Source organism: Heptranchias perlo, chromosome 29 (genome assembly GCF_035084215.1).
Source record: "Heptranchias perlo isolate sHepPer1 chromosome 29, sHepPer1.hap1, whole genome shotgun sequence".
Lineage (NCBI taxonomy): Eukaryota > Metazoa > Chordata > Chondrichthyes > Hexanchiformes > Hexanchidae > Heptranchias > Heptranchias perlo.
In genome coordinates, this window is record NC_090353.1 from 16,105,180 (window position 1) to 16,122,768 (window position 17,589).

At 44.2% G+C, this 17,589-nt stretch overlaps 1 protein-coding gene across 1 annotated transcript in view; it reads left to right on the forward strand.

The window, feature by feature from the left end:
* Nucleotides 1–17,589, forward strand: part of LOC137299424 (phospholipid-transporting ATPase ABCA1-like) — a 124,581-nt gene that overhangs the window by 68,292 nt on the left and 38,700 nt on the right. Inside the window, exons 22-32 of the mRNA XM_067968158.1 lie at nt 12–226; nt 1,032–1,104; nt 2,898–3,100; nt 5,786–5,834; nt 7,180–7,284; nt 9,136–9,284; nt 11,380–11,504; nt 13,022–13,120; nt 14,314–14,503; nt 16,846–16,940; nt 17,078–17,110. Of these exons, the coding sequence (XP_067824259.1) occupies nt 12–226; nt 1,032–1,104; nt 2,898–3,100; nt 5,786–5,834; nt 7,180–7,284; nt 9,136–9,284; nt 11,380–11,504; nt 13,022–13,120; nt 14,314–14,503; nt 16,846–16,940; nt 17,078–17,110 (1,336 nt within the window). The remainder of the gene's footprint in view (nt 1–11; nt 227–1,031; nt 1,105–2,897; nt 3,101–5,785; nt 5,835–7,179; nt 7,285–9,135; nt 9,285–11,379; nt 11,505–13,021; nt 13,121–14,313; nt 14,504–16,845; nt 16,941–17,077; nt 17,111–17,589) is intronic.

Consider the following 17,589-nt stretch of genomic DNA (forward strand, 5'->3'; position numbering starts at 1 on the left):
TCATCCTGCAGGCCGCACCATAATATTATCGACCCATTACATGGATGAGGCCGACCTCCTTGGGGACAGAATTGCCATCATCTCCCATGGAAAGCTCTGCTGCTGTGGCTCCTCGCTGTTTCTCAAAAATCATTTGGGAACTGGCTATTACCTGACCTTAGTTAAAAAAGAGAATGATAAGACAACACCAGCCAGCTCCAGCAGCACCACCATCGGCGTGAGAAAGGTACCTGCGGAGATTGGGCACTCGTATATCTCTCTCTCTCTCGCTCTCTCTCTCTCTCTCTCTCTCTCTCTCTCTCTCTCTGTGTCTGTCTGTCTGTCAATATGTAAATGGTTAAGACCCACAGTGCGGGGCCTCACCAAGGTAGGTGATAATATCAGGTACATTAGGAAGTAATGGTTGTGAAACCAAGTTTGCTTTTAAAAGCCTATAGATCAAAGGGGGGAGTGAAAACTGGGGGAGGTGAGGAGTTCCACAGTTTTGAGGTCCTGGGAAAGAATCAGTCGGAGTAGGAGATAGTGCAGTGAGCAAGGATACTGGAAGGAGGAAAACCTGGTCCCTGGTTGGATTAATGTTTATATTTTTTAAACTTGTATTAATTGTAGTTATTATGATAAACATTTAAATACAGCAGCATGATTTATCTCCTCTCCTGTCATCTCTTCTCAACCTTTCACACGCACACACACGTGCTTTGTTTTTCTGGAGTATTACAATTCTTTGGTATTTCAGGGAGCATTTTTCACATTCTATCTGCATATTATCAGAACGATAATATTCAGTCCTGACATTCCTTGTGTTAGTTTCCAAGGCTGGAATTGCCATGAGTTTTTACTTCTGTTCTGTTGCATATTGTAATCTCAATTTCTTTGCTCAAAGTGTGATAGATTTGGAATAGTCTGGCAGATACTGGAGGTAAAAACACACGGGGGTGATCAAAATGCAGGGACACTGGTGGGACCCATTCTGATGGACCAAGTGGCCTATCCTCATGGTTGACTGTTCCTTCTGTTCTTAATATTGCCAGGATGACAGTGATTCAGAGAGGAGCTACGATACTGGGCTTGGCAGTGAGCAGTACAGTGAAACCAGCGCACTGGGTAAGTTTCACGCCCTTTAGTGGTACCAATAAAGTGTGCTTTGTCATTGTTCCATTTCAGTAGTGGCTTTCAGCACTCGCAGTCCCACCAAGCACTTGGGTACTTTTATCTTTTGTGCTTCAACTGGATCCAGTTTCAGGAGAGTAGAGCCTCTACATTCTCTGACTTTTACATTTGCAACAGGTGCCCTGGAGCAAACCCACAGTACCAGCTCCTTTGTCCCAGCAGCAGAATCATACACCCAAGTTTTCATGCCTAGTTCACACTAGACAGCGCATTCAACAGAGAGAGAGAGAGTTATTCAACAGAATGACTGCATTTCATATATACCTCTAAAGATGGTAGGGCTGAGCCTTAGGGTGAAATCTCTGTCCCAACATAACGTGTTGACCCAAAAGATCAGCGGGAGTTTAAATAAATAAATAATGAGAGAAAGGAATCTTAGGAAAGATTTTTCATATTTTGGTATGGCACCAGGAGACCTATAGAAACAGACACCCACAAGAATATTATGTATTTATTTTTCTGTACATTGAGCTGCATGCAAATTTCTGTGCCATGCTTAAATAAAAAGCTTGTAATAAGAGGGTAAGGTCAGTAATTCTCCAGGGATGGAGAAACTTCCCCAGTGACAGACAATACCTTCCGATTGACTTCAGGGGACCTACTTAGAAAAAACAGAAAGCCAGTATGAACTCTAACTGACCAGAGGATCTGGTGTAAAACAATTAGCCTCTGACTGACCCATCAAGGCACAGCAAAGACACCTTGTGACCCTAAAGGGACACACGGAGTTATTTCTAGCTGTACTTTGGTAGTAGAATAAAACCTTGTATTACATAGCTTGTTTGAGAGAATGTTAAGAAGGATCCAGTGTTCAGATGAAAAAGCTTCATTTAACTCATTAAAAAAAGACAACTGGGGTTGTAATCATGCTGGGTGATGTTAGTGGTGGGTTCATATAAAATTCCTCTGTATCCTATTTCAATGAAGGTTTCACCCTGCTTAAAATAAATGGGTTAAAACACCAGAGAAAAGAATTTTATACAAAGTGCAATTTGAACCCAACTGAGTGTGTATGGGCTGTAGAAATTAGAGTTTGATTTAAGGAGAGTGGTTTTCACTTTCATTATTGCAATTCCTCTTCGATTACAATACATTATATTATATTACATTTATAGTATTCAGTTCTGATATTCCTATTACGGCTCTTGGGGCACTTGCGGACCAACTCCCCTGTGGGACGTAGCAGATGTGCTGCTCCGTGTATCTCTGGGCCCTCATCTGCAACCTTCTTGTTTTGGAATATTTCTTGGGGCCAGAATGTGGGAGAGGAGGAAAAAGAGAGAGCAAGCGAGTTTTTAATCAGTAATAATGTAATTTTTTTAAAAAATGTTAACACAAGTTGCTCTACGGTGGATCTGTGAGAGCTCTTGAAGTCACTACTCAAGACTGTGGCCTGGGCAACAAGTTAGTGAGGTGAACTGGCACGAAGTGTACAAGGTGGATGACACTGAGTGATAGTGAGTGGGTCTTACAGAGCGGGTTGCTCTAGAGATGCATTCCGAGCGTGGTGGTAGAGTTGGGGTGCAGCCGTGTTCTTTTCCTGCCGTGTTGGCGCCTGGTGCCTTTTGATTGTGCAGCCATGGTATTATGGGTTACCATATTTCAGTGGGATGAACCTCTCCTGTGTCAAAGCAGGGTAAGGACTGATCCTGACAGGCTGGCCAGCTGCGAGCAGTGGGTCAGGGGCATGGCTGTCATGTTTGTCTCCTTGTTTTTGTATGTCCCAGATGTGTCGACCGTTTTATCACTGGTGCAGAAATACGTCTCCGAAGCACGCCTGGTGGAAGATTTTGGGCACGAAATGACTTACGTTTTACCCTACGTGGGGGCAAAGGATGGAGCGTTTGTGGAACTCTTCCAGGAACTGGACAACCGTCTCTGTGAGCTCGGAATTTCCAGTTACGGGATCTCGGACACCAGCCTCGAAGAGGTCAGCACGGAGGAATGGACTAAGATGTGGCAATGGTCCAGCGATGCCTTGATTTTAAAATTCTCATCCTTGTTTTCAAATCCCTCCAGAGCCTAACCCCTCCCTATTTCTGTAACCTCCTCCAACCCTCCGAGGTCTCTGCACTCCTCCAATTCTGGCCTGTTGTGCGTCCCCAATTTTCTTCGCTTTGCCATCGATGGCCATACCTTCAGCTGCCTGGGCCCTAAGCTCTGGAATTCCCTCCCTAAACCTCTCCACCCCTCTACTTCTCTCTCCTCATTTAAGACGCTCCTTAAAACCTACCTCTTTGACCAAGCTTTTGGTGACCTGTCCCAATATCTCCTTATGTGGCTCGATGTCAGATTTTGTTTGGCAATGCTCCTGTGAAGCGCCTTGGGATGTTTTACTACATTAAAGGAGCTATATAAATGCAAATTGTTGTTTTTGGGGGGGAAATGGAATTGTATAGGAGGGCAGGGCCAAACTCTCTCTTGGTTTTCGTTGATCTTGAAAGAAAGAGCATGCATTTATATGACGCCTTTCATGTCCTCAGGATATCCCAAGGTACTTCACTGTTATTGAATTACTTTTGAAGCGTAGTCGCTGTTTTGTAGGCAAATGTGGCAGCCAATTTATGCATAGCAAGGTCCCACAAACAGCAAATGAGATGGATGGTCAACCAGTTGGTCTGTTTTTGGTGGTATTGTTTATTTGTACTTGCCCATCTGCCTTTTTTTCTTAGCAAAGCTCCCTGTGTGCACCACTGGAGGAGGGGTTTTTGTTTTTGTAAATTTTGTGTATCTTGGTGTGCGGGATGTTGGTACTTGGGAATGGGACACTTTCCCTTTTCAGGCACCCCTTATCAGTATCAAGCACTCACAGGTCAGGTGCAGCACAGGTTACATGCAGAGTGAAGTTCCATCTACACTGCCCCATCTATCACTCCCAGGCCAAGTACAAAAAGAGTTAGATACAGAGTAATGCTCCCTCTATGATAACCCATCAGGTGGACACAAACGATCCCATGGCACTATTCAAAGAAGAGCAGAGGAGTTCTCCCTGGTGTCCTGGCCAATATTTATCTCTCAACCAACATCAAAATCTCAAGCATCTCATTGCTGTTTGTGGGACCTTGCCATGCGCAAATTGACTGCTGTGTTTCATACATTACAACAGTAACTGCACTTCAGAAGTACTTTTGGTGTGCTCCAATGGAATGAAGAAGAAAGATAGAATATCTTCATTGTTTGAATCATTTGCATTCTTCAGTCCCATTCACCTGCCCATTCAGGGATGTAGTTTTGAGGGTTAAGGGTAAATGGTGCGTTAGTTTCAGTTTAGCTTCAGGTCAAAATGATCTTGTAGAATGGTGTAGGTTGTGGGGCTTCATGTGATATGGGATTAGGAGACCACATTTAGCACCGCCTATCTGCATGTTCATGTTCAGCATCTCGTTTACCCAGAATCTATCCGGCATGGATGGCTACACTACTACACAGTGTGCGGGTGCATAATCGTAGAATCTTAATCATAGAGGGAGGTCATTAGGCCCATCGTGCCTGTGCCGGCTCTTTGTAAGTGCTATCTCTAGTCTCTCCAAATTATTGAAATCAGTCATCCCTTGTACCATTCTGATAAATCTCCTATGCGCTCTCTCCAAGTCCTTGACATTCCTTAAAGTGTGGTGAAGAATGAGGCAACTCTACCAGGTATATTTTTTTTGTTGGTAACCAGCCATCCTGTGGCCTCTCTGAGTGGGACTGTCAATTTAAGTTCCAATTAGGGGCAGCTTTGTGGTGTAGGCCCATGTCCACCAAAAAGTCAATTGGAGCTGCCCAAGCTCAGCTCATGCAGAACACTGGAGCCAGCAGACACAAGATTTTTGTCCCATCAACCTGGATGGGATTTGAGCCCATGGTGAAAGGACAGTGGCTAACCCACTGCATCATCCAGCCCCCAAGTGCCTGTTTACGTGATGACCACTGATACTGGAGAGAGTTACAAAGTCTCAGAGCAGAAGATCAAAGTAGAGGGGGAGTTGTTAGGACGAGAGAGTGCCCAGTTTGACTACTCGCTCCCGAGCCTCTGATAGTTAGGGGTGATCTTATAGAAGTCTATAAAATAATGAGGGGCATAGATAAGGTAGATAGTCAAAATCTTTTCCCAAAGGTAGGGGAGTCTATAACAAGGGGGCATAGATTTAAGGTGAGAGGGGAGAGATACAAAAGGGTCCAGAGGGGCAATGTTTTCACTCAAAGGGTGGTGAGTGTCTGGAACGAGCTGCCAGAGGCAGTAGTAGAGGCGGGTACAATTTTGTCTTTTAAAAAGCATTTGGACAATTACATGGGTAAGATGGGTATAGAGGGATATGGGCCAAGTGCAGGCAATTGGGATTAGCTTAGTGGTATAAACTGGGCGACATGGACATGTTGGGCCGAAGGGCCTGTTTCCATGTTGTAAACTTCTATGATTCTAATACAGTTTATGCAGTTACTGGCGCATTACTGCAGTCTGTTGTCACATTTAATGATGTGTGACAGGCAGATTAAATTACAGCTCACTATCACCCATCCTCGTATCCAACATCCCATCTTTCATCACTTTTTTTACCTCCTTTTTGAGACCATTGAAATTGATAAAATTTTATATAATTGATACGTTTTTAATATGTGGTGTATCTTCTAGATTTTTCTCAAAGTGGCTGAATCCACAGGAGTGGACAGTGATGTTGCAGGTAATTTAAAAGTTATCACTTACACTGTCTCGCCATTCTCATTCACTCTTCACAATTGTTTCTTTTATTTAGAAAAGCCCGTTTCAAGCCCCAAGACTTGATCCCCAGGCTCCGCTGAGTCAGCTGGTCTTAGCCGGGGCGGCAGTAGGGATGCTACAATCGGACACAGTGCCTCAGGCTATTGAGGGGGGGAGAAAGAATCAACTGGGGCTCCTACTCCTGCTCACTAACCAGTCCCCCTGCTGAAAACTGCATGTGTGGGGATGATGAGGGACGACACAATGAGACACCCCGTAGTGAAAGAGCCTGCTAACGCTCGCTCGGATTGGATGGCTGTCTCTGCTTTTGGAGAGTTACCCCAGCAAGGGAGAGTGGGAGAAGAATTTTTTTTTTGATTGGGGTTGTGGGGGTGAATAAAATAACAAAACACAAATGAGTGTGGTGGGGCTGTACCATATTTACCTGAGGTGACAGTGTCCCATTTTCCCGAGATCCATTAAATTATTTAAATTGCCTTTTTAAATATACACACATTTTTTAGGATATCGTATATGAGTAATTTGAGACATGACGTGTGGCAAATGTAACATGTTAGGGAGGAAAGAGGTGACTTTGGACGTATGGTTCCCAGATCTCTCCACCACTGGGTTTTCCTCGTGTTATTTCTGAGTCTGTTGTAGACTAACTGACAGAGAAGGATTGCCATGATTAGTCAACAGCTCCATCACCGTAATATCATGCGACTACCAGGATGGTAGAAGGTGAACGAGATGAACCTTGGGCTTTTTTCGTCTAGCAATTCCTATGTTCCTATGCACTTTTTTTAAAGTATCAGCATTGCTGCACTCTCAACTCAGGGAGTTCTCGCACGGTATTCGAGTGTGAGTTTTGCAGTCGCGTGGAGCAGAGCCAAAGGAGCCATCCGTGACTTCTGCTCCACCTCCGAGACTTCCGCTCGGATTCTGTGCTCATTTAAGAATTTGGGATGTTGGCAGTGCTTGAGAGTGTTTTTTCCTAATCACATTAATCTGAGTTGCTGGATGATGGGAGGAGGGGGAGGGACGTGTTAAATCATCATGAGATTTCAGGTCATGAGTCCATTGCGTTTATACCAACACGAGATCGGATTCTGAGGCGGGATTTGATGCTGGCCCAGATCTGGCTATTGGCCAATTATTGCAGCAAGTGGAGGTCAGCACATTGGGGTCAAACGCTGACACATGATCAGCAGAGAGGGGCTTATGTTTACCTACCACACTACTCACAAACTTTATAACCTTTTTACTTACTCAAGATTCCTTTGTGTCACTTTCTGTGTACTTATTATTTTTTCCGGGTTTCACAGATGGAAATGTGCCCATTAAAAGAGTCAGATGTTCCAGGTCCAGTGAGCAAACACTGCAGCCAGTGAGTGAGGAAGGGGATTTTGAGATTCCTGATGCAGAACCTGGTAATATGCACATTTAATGATGCTGATAGATTTTGGGAACAATATTGTTTATTATGAGTTACTGTGGCCAGATTAAGCTTCAATGGATGAACAAACCCACCTCTTCCACCACCACCCCCGCCCCCCCCCCCCCCCCCCCCCCCGCACCCTGAGCTGATGTGATGCCATACAGGTCAGGAAGTTTCCCAGGTTCAGTCCCCAGGCTGTGCTAAATTAGCTGTTCTCACCTCGGGGGAGGGTCATGATGGTTCATTTGGCCTCAGTGGCCCTGGGCTATTGAGGAAAAGAATCAGCCAGGGTTCCCGCTCCTAATCACTACCCAGTTGCTCCTGCTGGTAAGTGCCAATGTGTTGCCATTGGACTTGGCTGTATCCCACCCTCATGGTTGAATAGCCTGCCAGCACTTACTGCCTAGGCTCACACATGAAAAATGGCCATTTGGATGAGGTACGGGACAATGACCAACGCCCGTGCACCAGCACAAGCCGACTCTTTTAGGAGAGAAAAGGAAGGGAAACAAGTAATTGGGACTGAGTAACTGAAGGCACCCCTCAGGGACGCAGTTTCAGAATCCAAAGGACGAAAGGAAAGGCAGTGACAAGTCTTGCTGCTCTGGTCATTTGCAAGTATGAGCGGCAACAAGCAGGAAAGTGCTGAGCACAGGCTGGGAAGGGAGAATCGGAGGGGAGATTCACGGCTGGACCGTCCCTGGCTCTTCAAGGTGGCCAGCTACAGGGAGCATCAGTGCTAGCCTGGGAGCTGCCTGTGTTATCGGCCCACTCAGCCACAGGGTGTCAGACTAGGAAGGAGGAAGTAAAATCACTAAGAAATGAAAAAAGTTTGCCCAATAAATACTCCAATAAAAAGGAATGTGAAAAAAAGCATTGTATTGATTCCAACGACTCCAGGTGTTAATGTCTGAATTTAACGTTAAGAATACTGCTAAATTTAGGTAAATCAGTCACTCATTCCAGTCCCGGGAACTGTGTGGGAATTTGGAGCAAATTCAGGATTATTACATGAAACTTATTTCCTGAATGTTTTTATATTGAACATATTGTCTCTCTGTTTCTAATGCTTTCCAAATGCCAGTAAAAAGGAAAGTTCGAACGAAAGGTATGAATTAAATAAAAATTGGATGCAGTTTTGACTGAAGTAAAATTGACAGGAGCAAAACTTGAAAGGGAAGCTATTTTGATCATAGAACCTCTCACATTTGCCCAATATTTAAATCCATTAACTCTTACAGTGACATTTAAACAAAATAATAACCATCAGTGAACGGGTTGAAGGCATGCAATCCCTGGTCTGTGCTGAGTTAGCTGATCTCAAATGGGAGTGAGATTGGGGAGCTGGTTGCTGGAGAGGGACGCTCGATCATGATTTTGCTGGAAAGTGCACATGTGTGGATGTTGGATCAGGCTTGGCTGTGATGCCCCTCACTGTCAACCTGCCGACTCTCATAATATCTATGCTCACATGTGAAGAATGGCTGCTTGGGGGAGACGCCAGATAGTGCCTGGCACCCGATGAAGAGTCAGCACCGAGAAAAGAGGAGAATATTTTAGGGAAGGGGGAGTTGAGATATCATATCATGTGTAAGTTTAAATTGATACTTTTCTAAGTGCAGCCTCAGCAGGGAACACTGAGCTCAGGCTGATAACAAAACAGCCAGAGTATCCGTGAACCTTGCTGAGAGAAATTTTAGAAGATAAAACAACATAAAAGAGTGTTAATTATTGTTTGTTGAATTAATTGCAATCTTCGCTAACCTAATAATTTACATTCACAGGCTGGAATTTTATAAAATATTAAGTTTAATAAAACAATTTCCTTTGAACCTTTGCTCAGAATCCAAGGAGACAGACTTCATGCACAGTGTGGATGGCCGAGGCTCATACCAATTGCAGGGCTGGCAGCTAACCAGGCAGCAGTTCCAATCCTTGTTCATCAAACGATTTCTCTATGCCCGACGAAGCCACAGAGGACTCTTTGCTCAGGTAAGTTTAACTGTCTGTAGGATTGAAACGTGATTTTTCCGGTTTTCTCTCTTCACCCCCTCCCCCAAAAGCAGCTGACATTTGTTGGGGTATAGTTTTAAAACGTCCTTACCCTACATAAAGAAATAAAGAAAGACTTGTATTAAACAGCACCTTTCATGACCTGAGGATGTCCAAAGGCGCTTTGCAACCAATGAAGTACTTTTGAAGTGTAGTCACTGTTGTAATGGAGGAAACACAGCAGCCAATTTGTGCACAGCAAGATCCCATAAACAGCAGTGTGATAATGACCAGATAATCTATTTTTGGTGATGTTGGTTGAGGGATAAATATTGGCTGGGACCCCTGCTCTTCTTTGAAATAGTGCCATCGGATCTTTTACGTCCACATGGGAGGGCAAATGGGGTCTCGGTTTAACTTCTCATCCGAAAGACGGCACCTCTGACAGTGCAGCACTCCCCCAGTACTGCACTGGAGTGTCAGCCTAGATTATGTGCTCAAGTCTCTGGAGTGGGTTGTGACTCCAGTCCATCAAAAAAGTGGTTGACTTTTAACTGCCCTCTAAAGTGACCCAGCAAATCACTCATTTGTATCAAACTGCTACCAGTGGTTCAAGATGATGGCCAATCTCCACCTTTTCAGGGCAACTAGGGATGGATAATAAAAGGCAGAATTACCAGTGATGTGTACATCTTGAGAATTAATGATTTAAAAAAACCCTCCCCCAATAGCAGCTGCCTTTTGCTGTGATACAGTTCCACAGCTGCCAGCTCCCATCCGGTACCTCGTCCAAGGGGCCATTCTTCATGCATAACCCTGGACAGTGACTGTCAGTGGGTTATTCGACTGTGGGGGCAGCACACCCAAGCCCAATCCTCTTTCACTCAACATCAGCTCTTGCAGACTTTCCAGAATGACTCACTGAAAAGCGACCAAGCGCAGAAACTCTAACTGGACTTTCGGTTCCATAGCTCAGGACCAGAGGCTGATTATAATGTTCCCACTTGCAACCTACTGCTGGGACCTGGGTTAAAATACAGGCCAGAGTGATGAAGGTTTTCCTTGTCGAATGGGTTTAGAACTCCTGTGTGAAATTAATTTGGCCAGTCTTAACCTAATCCCTGTGGACCCACAATACAAATTTCTCTCAATTCAGCACTAATCAGTAATCTCATTCACGCTGGCTTGTTTGGGAAACGGAACTGTCATACTGGTGCAGAAGAGGGTGCATTTCTGAGGGACACTGTAGGGAGAACTTTACTCATCCTGCATCTGTCTGGGTGTAGAGGGAGTTTTACATCTAACCTATGTTGTGCCTTACTGGGAGTGTTCTAGGCTGATTCTACAGGGGGATTTTTAACTCCCCCCCCCCCCCCCCCCCCACCCCCCCCCCTTCCCCCCGGCAGAAACTGAGCGAAGAGGGCAGTTAAAATGGAGCGGGAGACTTTCCCCCTCTGATGCTGCCAACTGCAATTTTAAATTGCCAGGCGCCAAACAGAGCCGCCCGTATCCGGCGGAGTCCTTGTTTAAATATGTGGACCGGGCTCCGATGATGTCAGTGGGCCTGACTGCATCTTCCTCGTAAGTATTTCTGAGATCTGCAGTTACCCTCAAATTAAAAGATAGCTGTGACAGTAGATATTGGTTTCTTGGTAAAGATGACAATATCTAGTAGAGTTTACCGTCATTTGTCAAGTAAGCTGCTTCTGGTCCCCGGCAGCCGCCCAATTTTAACGTCAGGGCAGTCACTTTCCCGGCCGTTAAATTCGGACGGGCCGGGCCGCGTTCCCGCCCGGATGTTAAAGTCGACCCCTATGTGCCTGAAATGGGAAAGTGTTCTATTTCCCTGCATTACCATTGCTCAACTTGTGAGTTCAAAACCAGCATTAAAACATTTATAAAAATGTTGTGTACAGTGGAGGTTTGATGCAACGCCTTATTTTCTGTTTAATATGATCCAGGTGTATCATTAGTTTATATAAAACATGGCCCATTGATACTGGGTGAGCTGATCCAGTATAACTATGTATAAAACCTAGTCCATCGATACTGGGTAAACTGCATCAATGGATGTTTCCTGTTATATCTTTTCCAGATTGTGCTGCCTGCAATGTTTGTGTTTGTTGCTCTGCTCTTTAGTCTGATTGTGCCTCCATTTGGGAAATATCCACCATTAGAGCTGAATCCCTGGATGTATGGAGAACAGTACACCTTCATCAGGTACGCAACTTAATGTATATCACCCAAGAGTCCAAAACTACTAGTGATGAGTGTCGAACATTGCTGTACATACAGAGACCAAAGAAAGGGCTCGCCTTTCTACGATGCCTTATCACATGTCTCCGAAATGTCCCAAAACGCATGTATCCTGAGTTGCTTTTCAAGTACAGTCACTATTGTTATGTAGGTGTACGCAGCAGCCAATTTGTAAACAGCAAGATCCCACAAACAGCATTGAAATGAGTAACCAGTCACTCTCTTTTTGGTAGTGATGGTTGAGGCGAGGACGCCAGGAGAACTTCTTCAAATAGTGGCCTAGACTAGGCGCTCAAGTGGGGCTCAAACCTTTTGACTTAGAGGCAAGAATGCTCCCAACTAAGCCAAGCTGGCTCACGGTAGCATTTGGCCGACAAAGCATGATCCTTCCACAGCCCACGTGCAGTCTGCCCTATCGTGGACTCTACCCCACCCATTTAATCTCCTGAGGGAAAGTTCTGTATAAACACACCCAGATCCACAAAATTAATTGAGCAAAACTCCAGAATATTCATCCATCCTTCCATCTCACCTATCCAAAGCCATGGAATATTTGATAATTTCAGTCTGTGAATACTCCCATAATCTCTGATGACATGCCACTAGATATTTATAGAAGGAAGTGACATAAACCATCAACAAAAATCAGTAACAGTGGATAAAATGTCCGTGTAAATGTAATTTTTTTTCCCGTTTTCTCCCCTCTTCTTCTGAAGACACTGACTCTTGCTGGGTACGGGTTTCATGACACCCAGCTGCCCTCTAGCACCTCACTCAAGTAGCTATTCTCCATGTGTGAACCTGGACAGTGAATGTCAGCAGCGTTTCAATCTGATATCGGGATGTTCTTCTGTGTGATCAACATGTGGAATGGACGTCTGGGTAGAATAGTGCCCTGCGAAAATGAGTCAATTGAGTGGGGGCAGTGGGGGGGGCGTTAGTCTCTTTCTGGATGGATGAACTAAGATCGGCTCGATGGCCTTCCTCATCCGCAATTATGTTGTGGGATTTGAGTACGAGAGGCATCGCAATCTAGCCCAATCTTGTCTTAGCTCAAAATGCACACACATGCAGGTACCCTGACCATTTTCCACCTCCTCCTTCTCCCCCTCCCCCTCCCCCTCCCCACCCATTGCCATGAATGTTGAAGCCAAATTGTATGCCTCTGCCACCACCCTGTCCGAGGTCAGCTAACTCGGCACAGACTGGGGATGGACCCTGGGTTATGTGACTCAGTTATCACCCCAGGGAGGGCATTCGTTCACCGAGCTCACTTTTCTCAAGTAAATGGAAGACGGTTGCAGTGACCCCTTGAATTTATTGGTGTCTGCCTACTGTTTTTAGATCAGGCAGGATAGCTTATAGTATCTGGGTCAACTCTGTCTTTCCAGCTACTTGCACAGTTTGAGTTGCTGATTGTGAACAGTTGTGTGAGGTCCAGTGTTGATTTTATTGATCTAACTTATCTTCTTGCTCTTCAGTGATGATATACCAGAGGACCCCAGTACTCAGGAGCTGATCAATGCACTCCTCAGCGATCCTGGATTTGGTACCATGTGTATGGCAGATGGTTGGAATGAGTGAGTATCAGGCTGAGGTTATTCTGTCCCTCAGACGCTGTGCATCTGCTCTTTCCTCCTCCCAGCAGGTTACTTTTAACCCAAGCAGTAGAAATTCCTGTTGATGATGTAATCATATGAATATTTAGCGTTCTCCATCTAATCCCCCTCAGCACTACTTTAACGGAGCCGTTAACCTATTTAAAATAAACACGTCAACAAATCTGAGGACCCATTCCGCTATGGTGCACTTACAGATTCAGCGAGGTACGCCATGCATTCTCTTTGTGTGCCTCACTGAAACAGACAATAGATTTGAGCACTGGATTAATGAGACGCTAAATTCAGCAGTCCCGCATTTTTTTAATGTACTGATTCTGGAGGTTGTGCCCAGATTATGCCTCATTTAAAGCTCCTAATTGTAGTCAGAGATCATAAAATCAACCCGTTACAATAAACCGAATAAAACCTCCTGTTAACATGTTAAGCACCCGTACAATAACAGTAATTTCTGCCCTTGAACAGCGGGTCCAAACTACAGCCTATGAAGCCTGGGCCACACCCTGATTCATCCTGTTTGCGCTTCAAGGGTCCAGGGGTTTGGAACGGGTTGTCCTTAGCGCTGTTGCTTCATTAGTGGATACACTGTAAACCAGAACACCAAGATCTGGTAGTATCAGCGACTGGAGGCACCTGTAAATTGATGGGAACAGGATTTAAACTTTGTGTGACCGCCAACACTCACGGCACGCACCAAAATGTCCCACTAAGACGCTGCTGTGCTAAAATTTTCTGTCCGCAGACGGTCCTTCCCCTTAAATTTGTAAACAAACTTGAACCATTGTGTTTATATTGGATGGATTTTAACTATTTCTTTTACACTGAATCATAGAATGGATACAACACAGAAGGAGGCCATTCGGCCCATCGAGCCCGTGCCGGCTCTTTGTAAGAGCAATCCAGTTAGTCCCATTCCCCTGCTTTTTCCCTGTAGCCCTGCAAATTTTTTTTCCCTTCAAGTATTTATCCAATTCCTTTCTGAAAGCCATGATTGAATCTGCTTCCACCGCCCTTTCAGGCAGTACATTCCAGATCATAACTACTCACTGCATAAAAAAGTTTTTCCTCATGTCACCTTTGGTTCTTTTGCCAATCACCTTGTTACTTGTGTTTTTTTCCCTCCACTATTTTGCCCCGCCCCTCCTCCCGCATAGAGAAGGGCGTTGCTCGGCAGGTACTACTGAGTGGACAACTCCTGCAGTCCCAAAATCAGCCATGGACATCTTTCTCAATGGTAATTGGACTATGCAAGACCCATCCCCTGCGTGTGAGTGCAGCTCGAAGGAGAGCAAAAGGATGTTACCTGAATGTGGAGAAGGAGCAGGAGGACTCCCTCCCTCTGAGGTGAGTTGGATAGGTCATAGGTGATGGGTGTAGTTAAGACATGTTTTACCCTCCTTGCTATCGCTTGTGGTGCTGATCCTTTTGCTCTATGATGGAAATTATTGGGAAGGCCAGAGTTCATTGAATGTTCAGATTTCTAGTTTGTGAGGTTTATTGCTAATTTATTGGAAATTCAGAGCCAAACACCAGAGGAACTGGTTTCCCACTGCCATATGTAGTGACATTGTAAGCATTTCTAGTGGAATTGTAAACAGAACATGGCCTGAGGAAATCTTACTGCATTTGTTCTGAGATCACTACACAAGCTTAGAGGTGACTGACTGGAGTGTGTCTGTAAGTCTGAAGCGTCAGTATGTCCATATACCTATAATTTATTAAAAACATTATGTCTGCACGCAATTCCTGACTAAACACTTCACTTCCTGATGCTGTTTTTGTTTCAATTTTTCTATCAACTTCATCCAGTGTAATTTCTTACTCCCACATTTTTAATGGGAAACGTCGATGTAAACTTGTCACAATTAGTGCATGATTGCATGTGACTCTGCCAACTTAGCCTTCAAATTGAGTCTTTGTACTTCCACGTAAATACGTTTGTATATTTAAAACTTTGAAGTTTTAAAAAATATATATATTAACATTTTTTATCTTTTTTTAAGGAGAATTCAGTTAATAATTTTTAATGACCTGGTTTTCGTTGTCTTCAGGCTATGCTGCTGCTTCTTCTTCTGATCTAGAATCATAGAACACAGAAGGAGGCCATTTGGCCCATCATGTCTGTGCTGGCTCTTTGAAAGAGCTATTCAATTAGTCCCACTCCCCTGCTCTTTCCACATAGTCCTGAAAATTTTTCCCCTTCATGTATTCATCCAATTTGCTTTTGAAAGTTACGATCGAATCTGCTTCCACCAACCTTTTAGACAGTGCATTCCGGATTGGATTTGTATTTAGAAATGTTTATTTTTTTAAATTTTACTGCTTCAGACATCTGGCCGTCCGGCTGCATCTCTGTGGCGTCCATTGTAATCCTGCTTAGAGGCCTCCCGCCTTCCTGCAGCCACTCGATGGGCTATGTGTTGCTCTTTATTTAATATTTAAATTTAAATTTTTTTGGCCCTCTGGCCACCAGCGGCTATTCTAAAAGCTGTCTCTTTCTGTAATGTTAAGCTGTCGGGCGTCAGGCCATCCTCCTGTGCCTCTGGAGCGAGTGTTCTTGTTGCCCTCCTGCCTTTCTCCACGGATGCACCAGCATTGGGTTGGGATTGCTGAAATATTCTATCATAAAATTTTAATTTTCCAACCCTCTAACCTCTGGCGGGAAACTTTAAAATCTTTAAATATATATTTAAATTTTTTAACAACTTCTCCCCTCTCCCCCGCCTCCCTCCTCCAATCTCCCCTCCACTGGCAGGAGGGTGTAATTACAGCACCACCACTGGCAGGAGGGTGTAATTACATTGTTACACGTTTACATGGACATTTCTTATTATAAATGTAAACATAGGAGTTTATAAATAAGAACAGAATGTACGACTTTAAAAGGGGGTCTGAATTGCATCTGTGCACCCTGATCGAAATATCCCTCAACCTCTAACCCTGCTTCACCTGAAAACTACACATGGTCCCAACTTCCTGGGGTAGATTTTGACTTTGTGCATTAGTGTAGAAGTCAATGGAAACAAAAATTGGGACAGATGTAAAACGGGCTGCAAATTTGTTTTACGTTATCACACAAAACCAAAATCTATCCCCCTTTGTGCAATGCCATGGGAAATCGACTAGTATAAAAAAGTATGCAAAATTATTCTCTCCCCTCCTGCCTCCAAACTTCTTCCCTCGTCTCCTGAATATACTGATGGTTCCACAGACACCAGCCATCCTCAAGTACCTCACCCAAATGGAACTTCTTCTCCTGTGAGCCTAGATAGTGTAATGTTGAAGGCACGACAGTTGAGCCCAATCCGTCCTCTCCTCCGTGAAATACCGTGGGGTGTTTTATTCTGCTAAAGGTGATATACAAATACAAGTTTGTTGATCCTTTCTTTATATTGTCCATACGTGCTCTTTCTATGAGGAGTCGCTGGACAGCAATCAGGATCAGGAACCCTGGCTATAGGAATTACTGTACATTATGACCCTGGGCTGGCCCCGAGTGCAACCTAGTGTTAAACAGTATGTAAGTTGCTGAACTGAACATAAATGATAGCATTAGAACACAGGCTGGGATTCAGACTCCATGGGTCAGTTGTGATAGTTGCTTCGTGCACAACTGCAGTGACTGTAATGGGGGATAGTATAACATTGCTTTGTGCTGACAATATCACATTGCTATTTTTGAACAGTTGCTGCGGAATACAGGAGACGTACTTCAGAACCTAACCAGCAGGAATATCTCTGACTACCTCGTGAAGACCTACCCCCAGATCATTGGTAAAAGGTACAAAGTGGCGCCAGCTTGGATTAAAACCAAAGTATTTGGCATTAAGCTGGCACTGAATTACTCGACTATACTTTACAAGCCTTCCTTTTTTGTGCAATGTTTATGTAACTTGAACCTCTTGTTCATCTTTGCAGTCTGAAAACCAAGAAGTGGGTGAACGAGTTCAGGTAGGTTATTGCATTCAGTTAATAGCCAAGAGATCTTTGTATGATAACCGGGAATGAGAAGGTTTGCATTCACATCTTGGTTATACAAATATTAAGGAGTATTGTGCACCTAAATTGCCTCGAATAAAAAGAATCTGTACCTCCCTGAGAGTCCCATGGCCTGTAATTTCACATTCAGAGTTCTAACGAATCGAATAACTAGGGAGGTAGATATGGCTTTAAACTAAATAAGTTGGGGGTGGGGGGCGGGAATGGTCCCGGTGGAGAGAAATCTAGAATGCTAAAGAGAAAAGACAAGGAAGCATTGCAGGAAAGTAATTGGAATAAGGATAACCAGATTGTGTCAGGAAAGGACAGAGTGTACAAACAAAAGAGAGCACTAGCAAATAGGGTCCGGGTAAGAAAAAATGGTAATAAGACAAATAGGGCCATAGTACAAAAAAATGTTAAGATGTCTAAAAATGTTTTTCAAAAAAAAG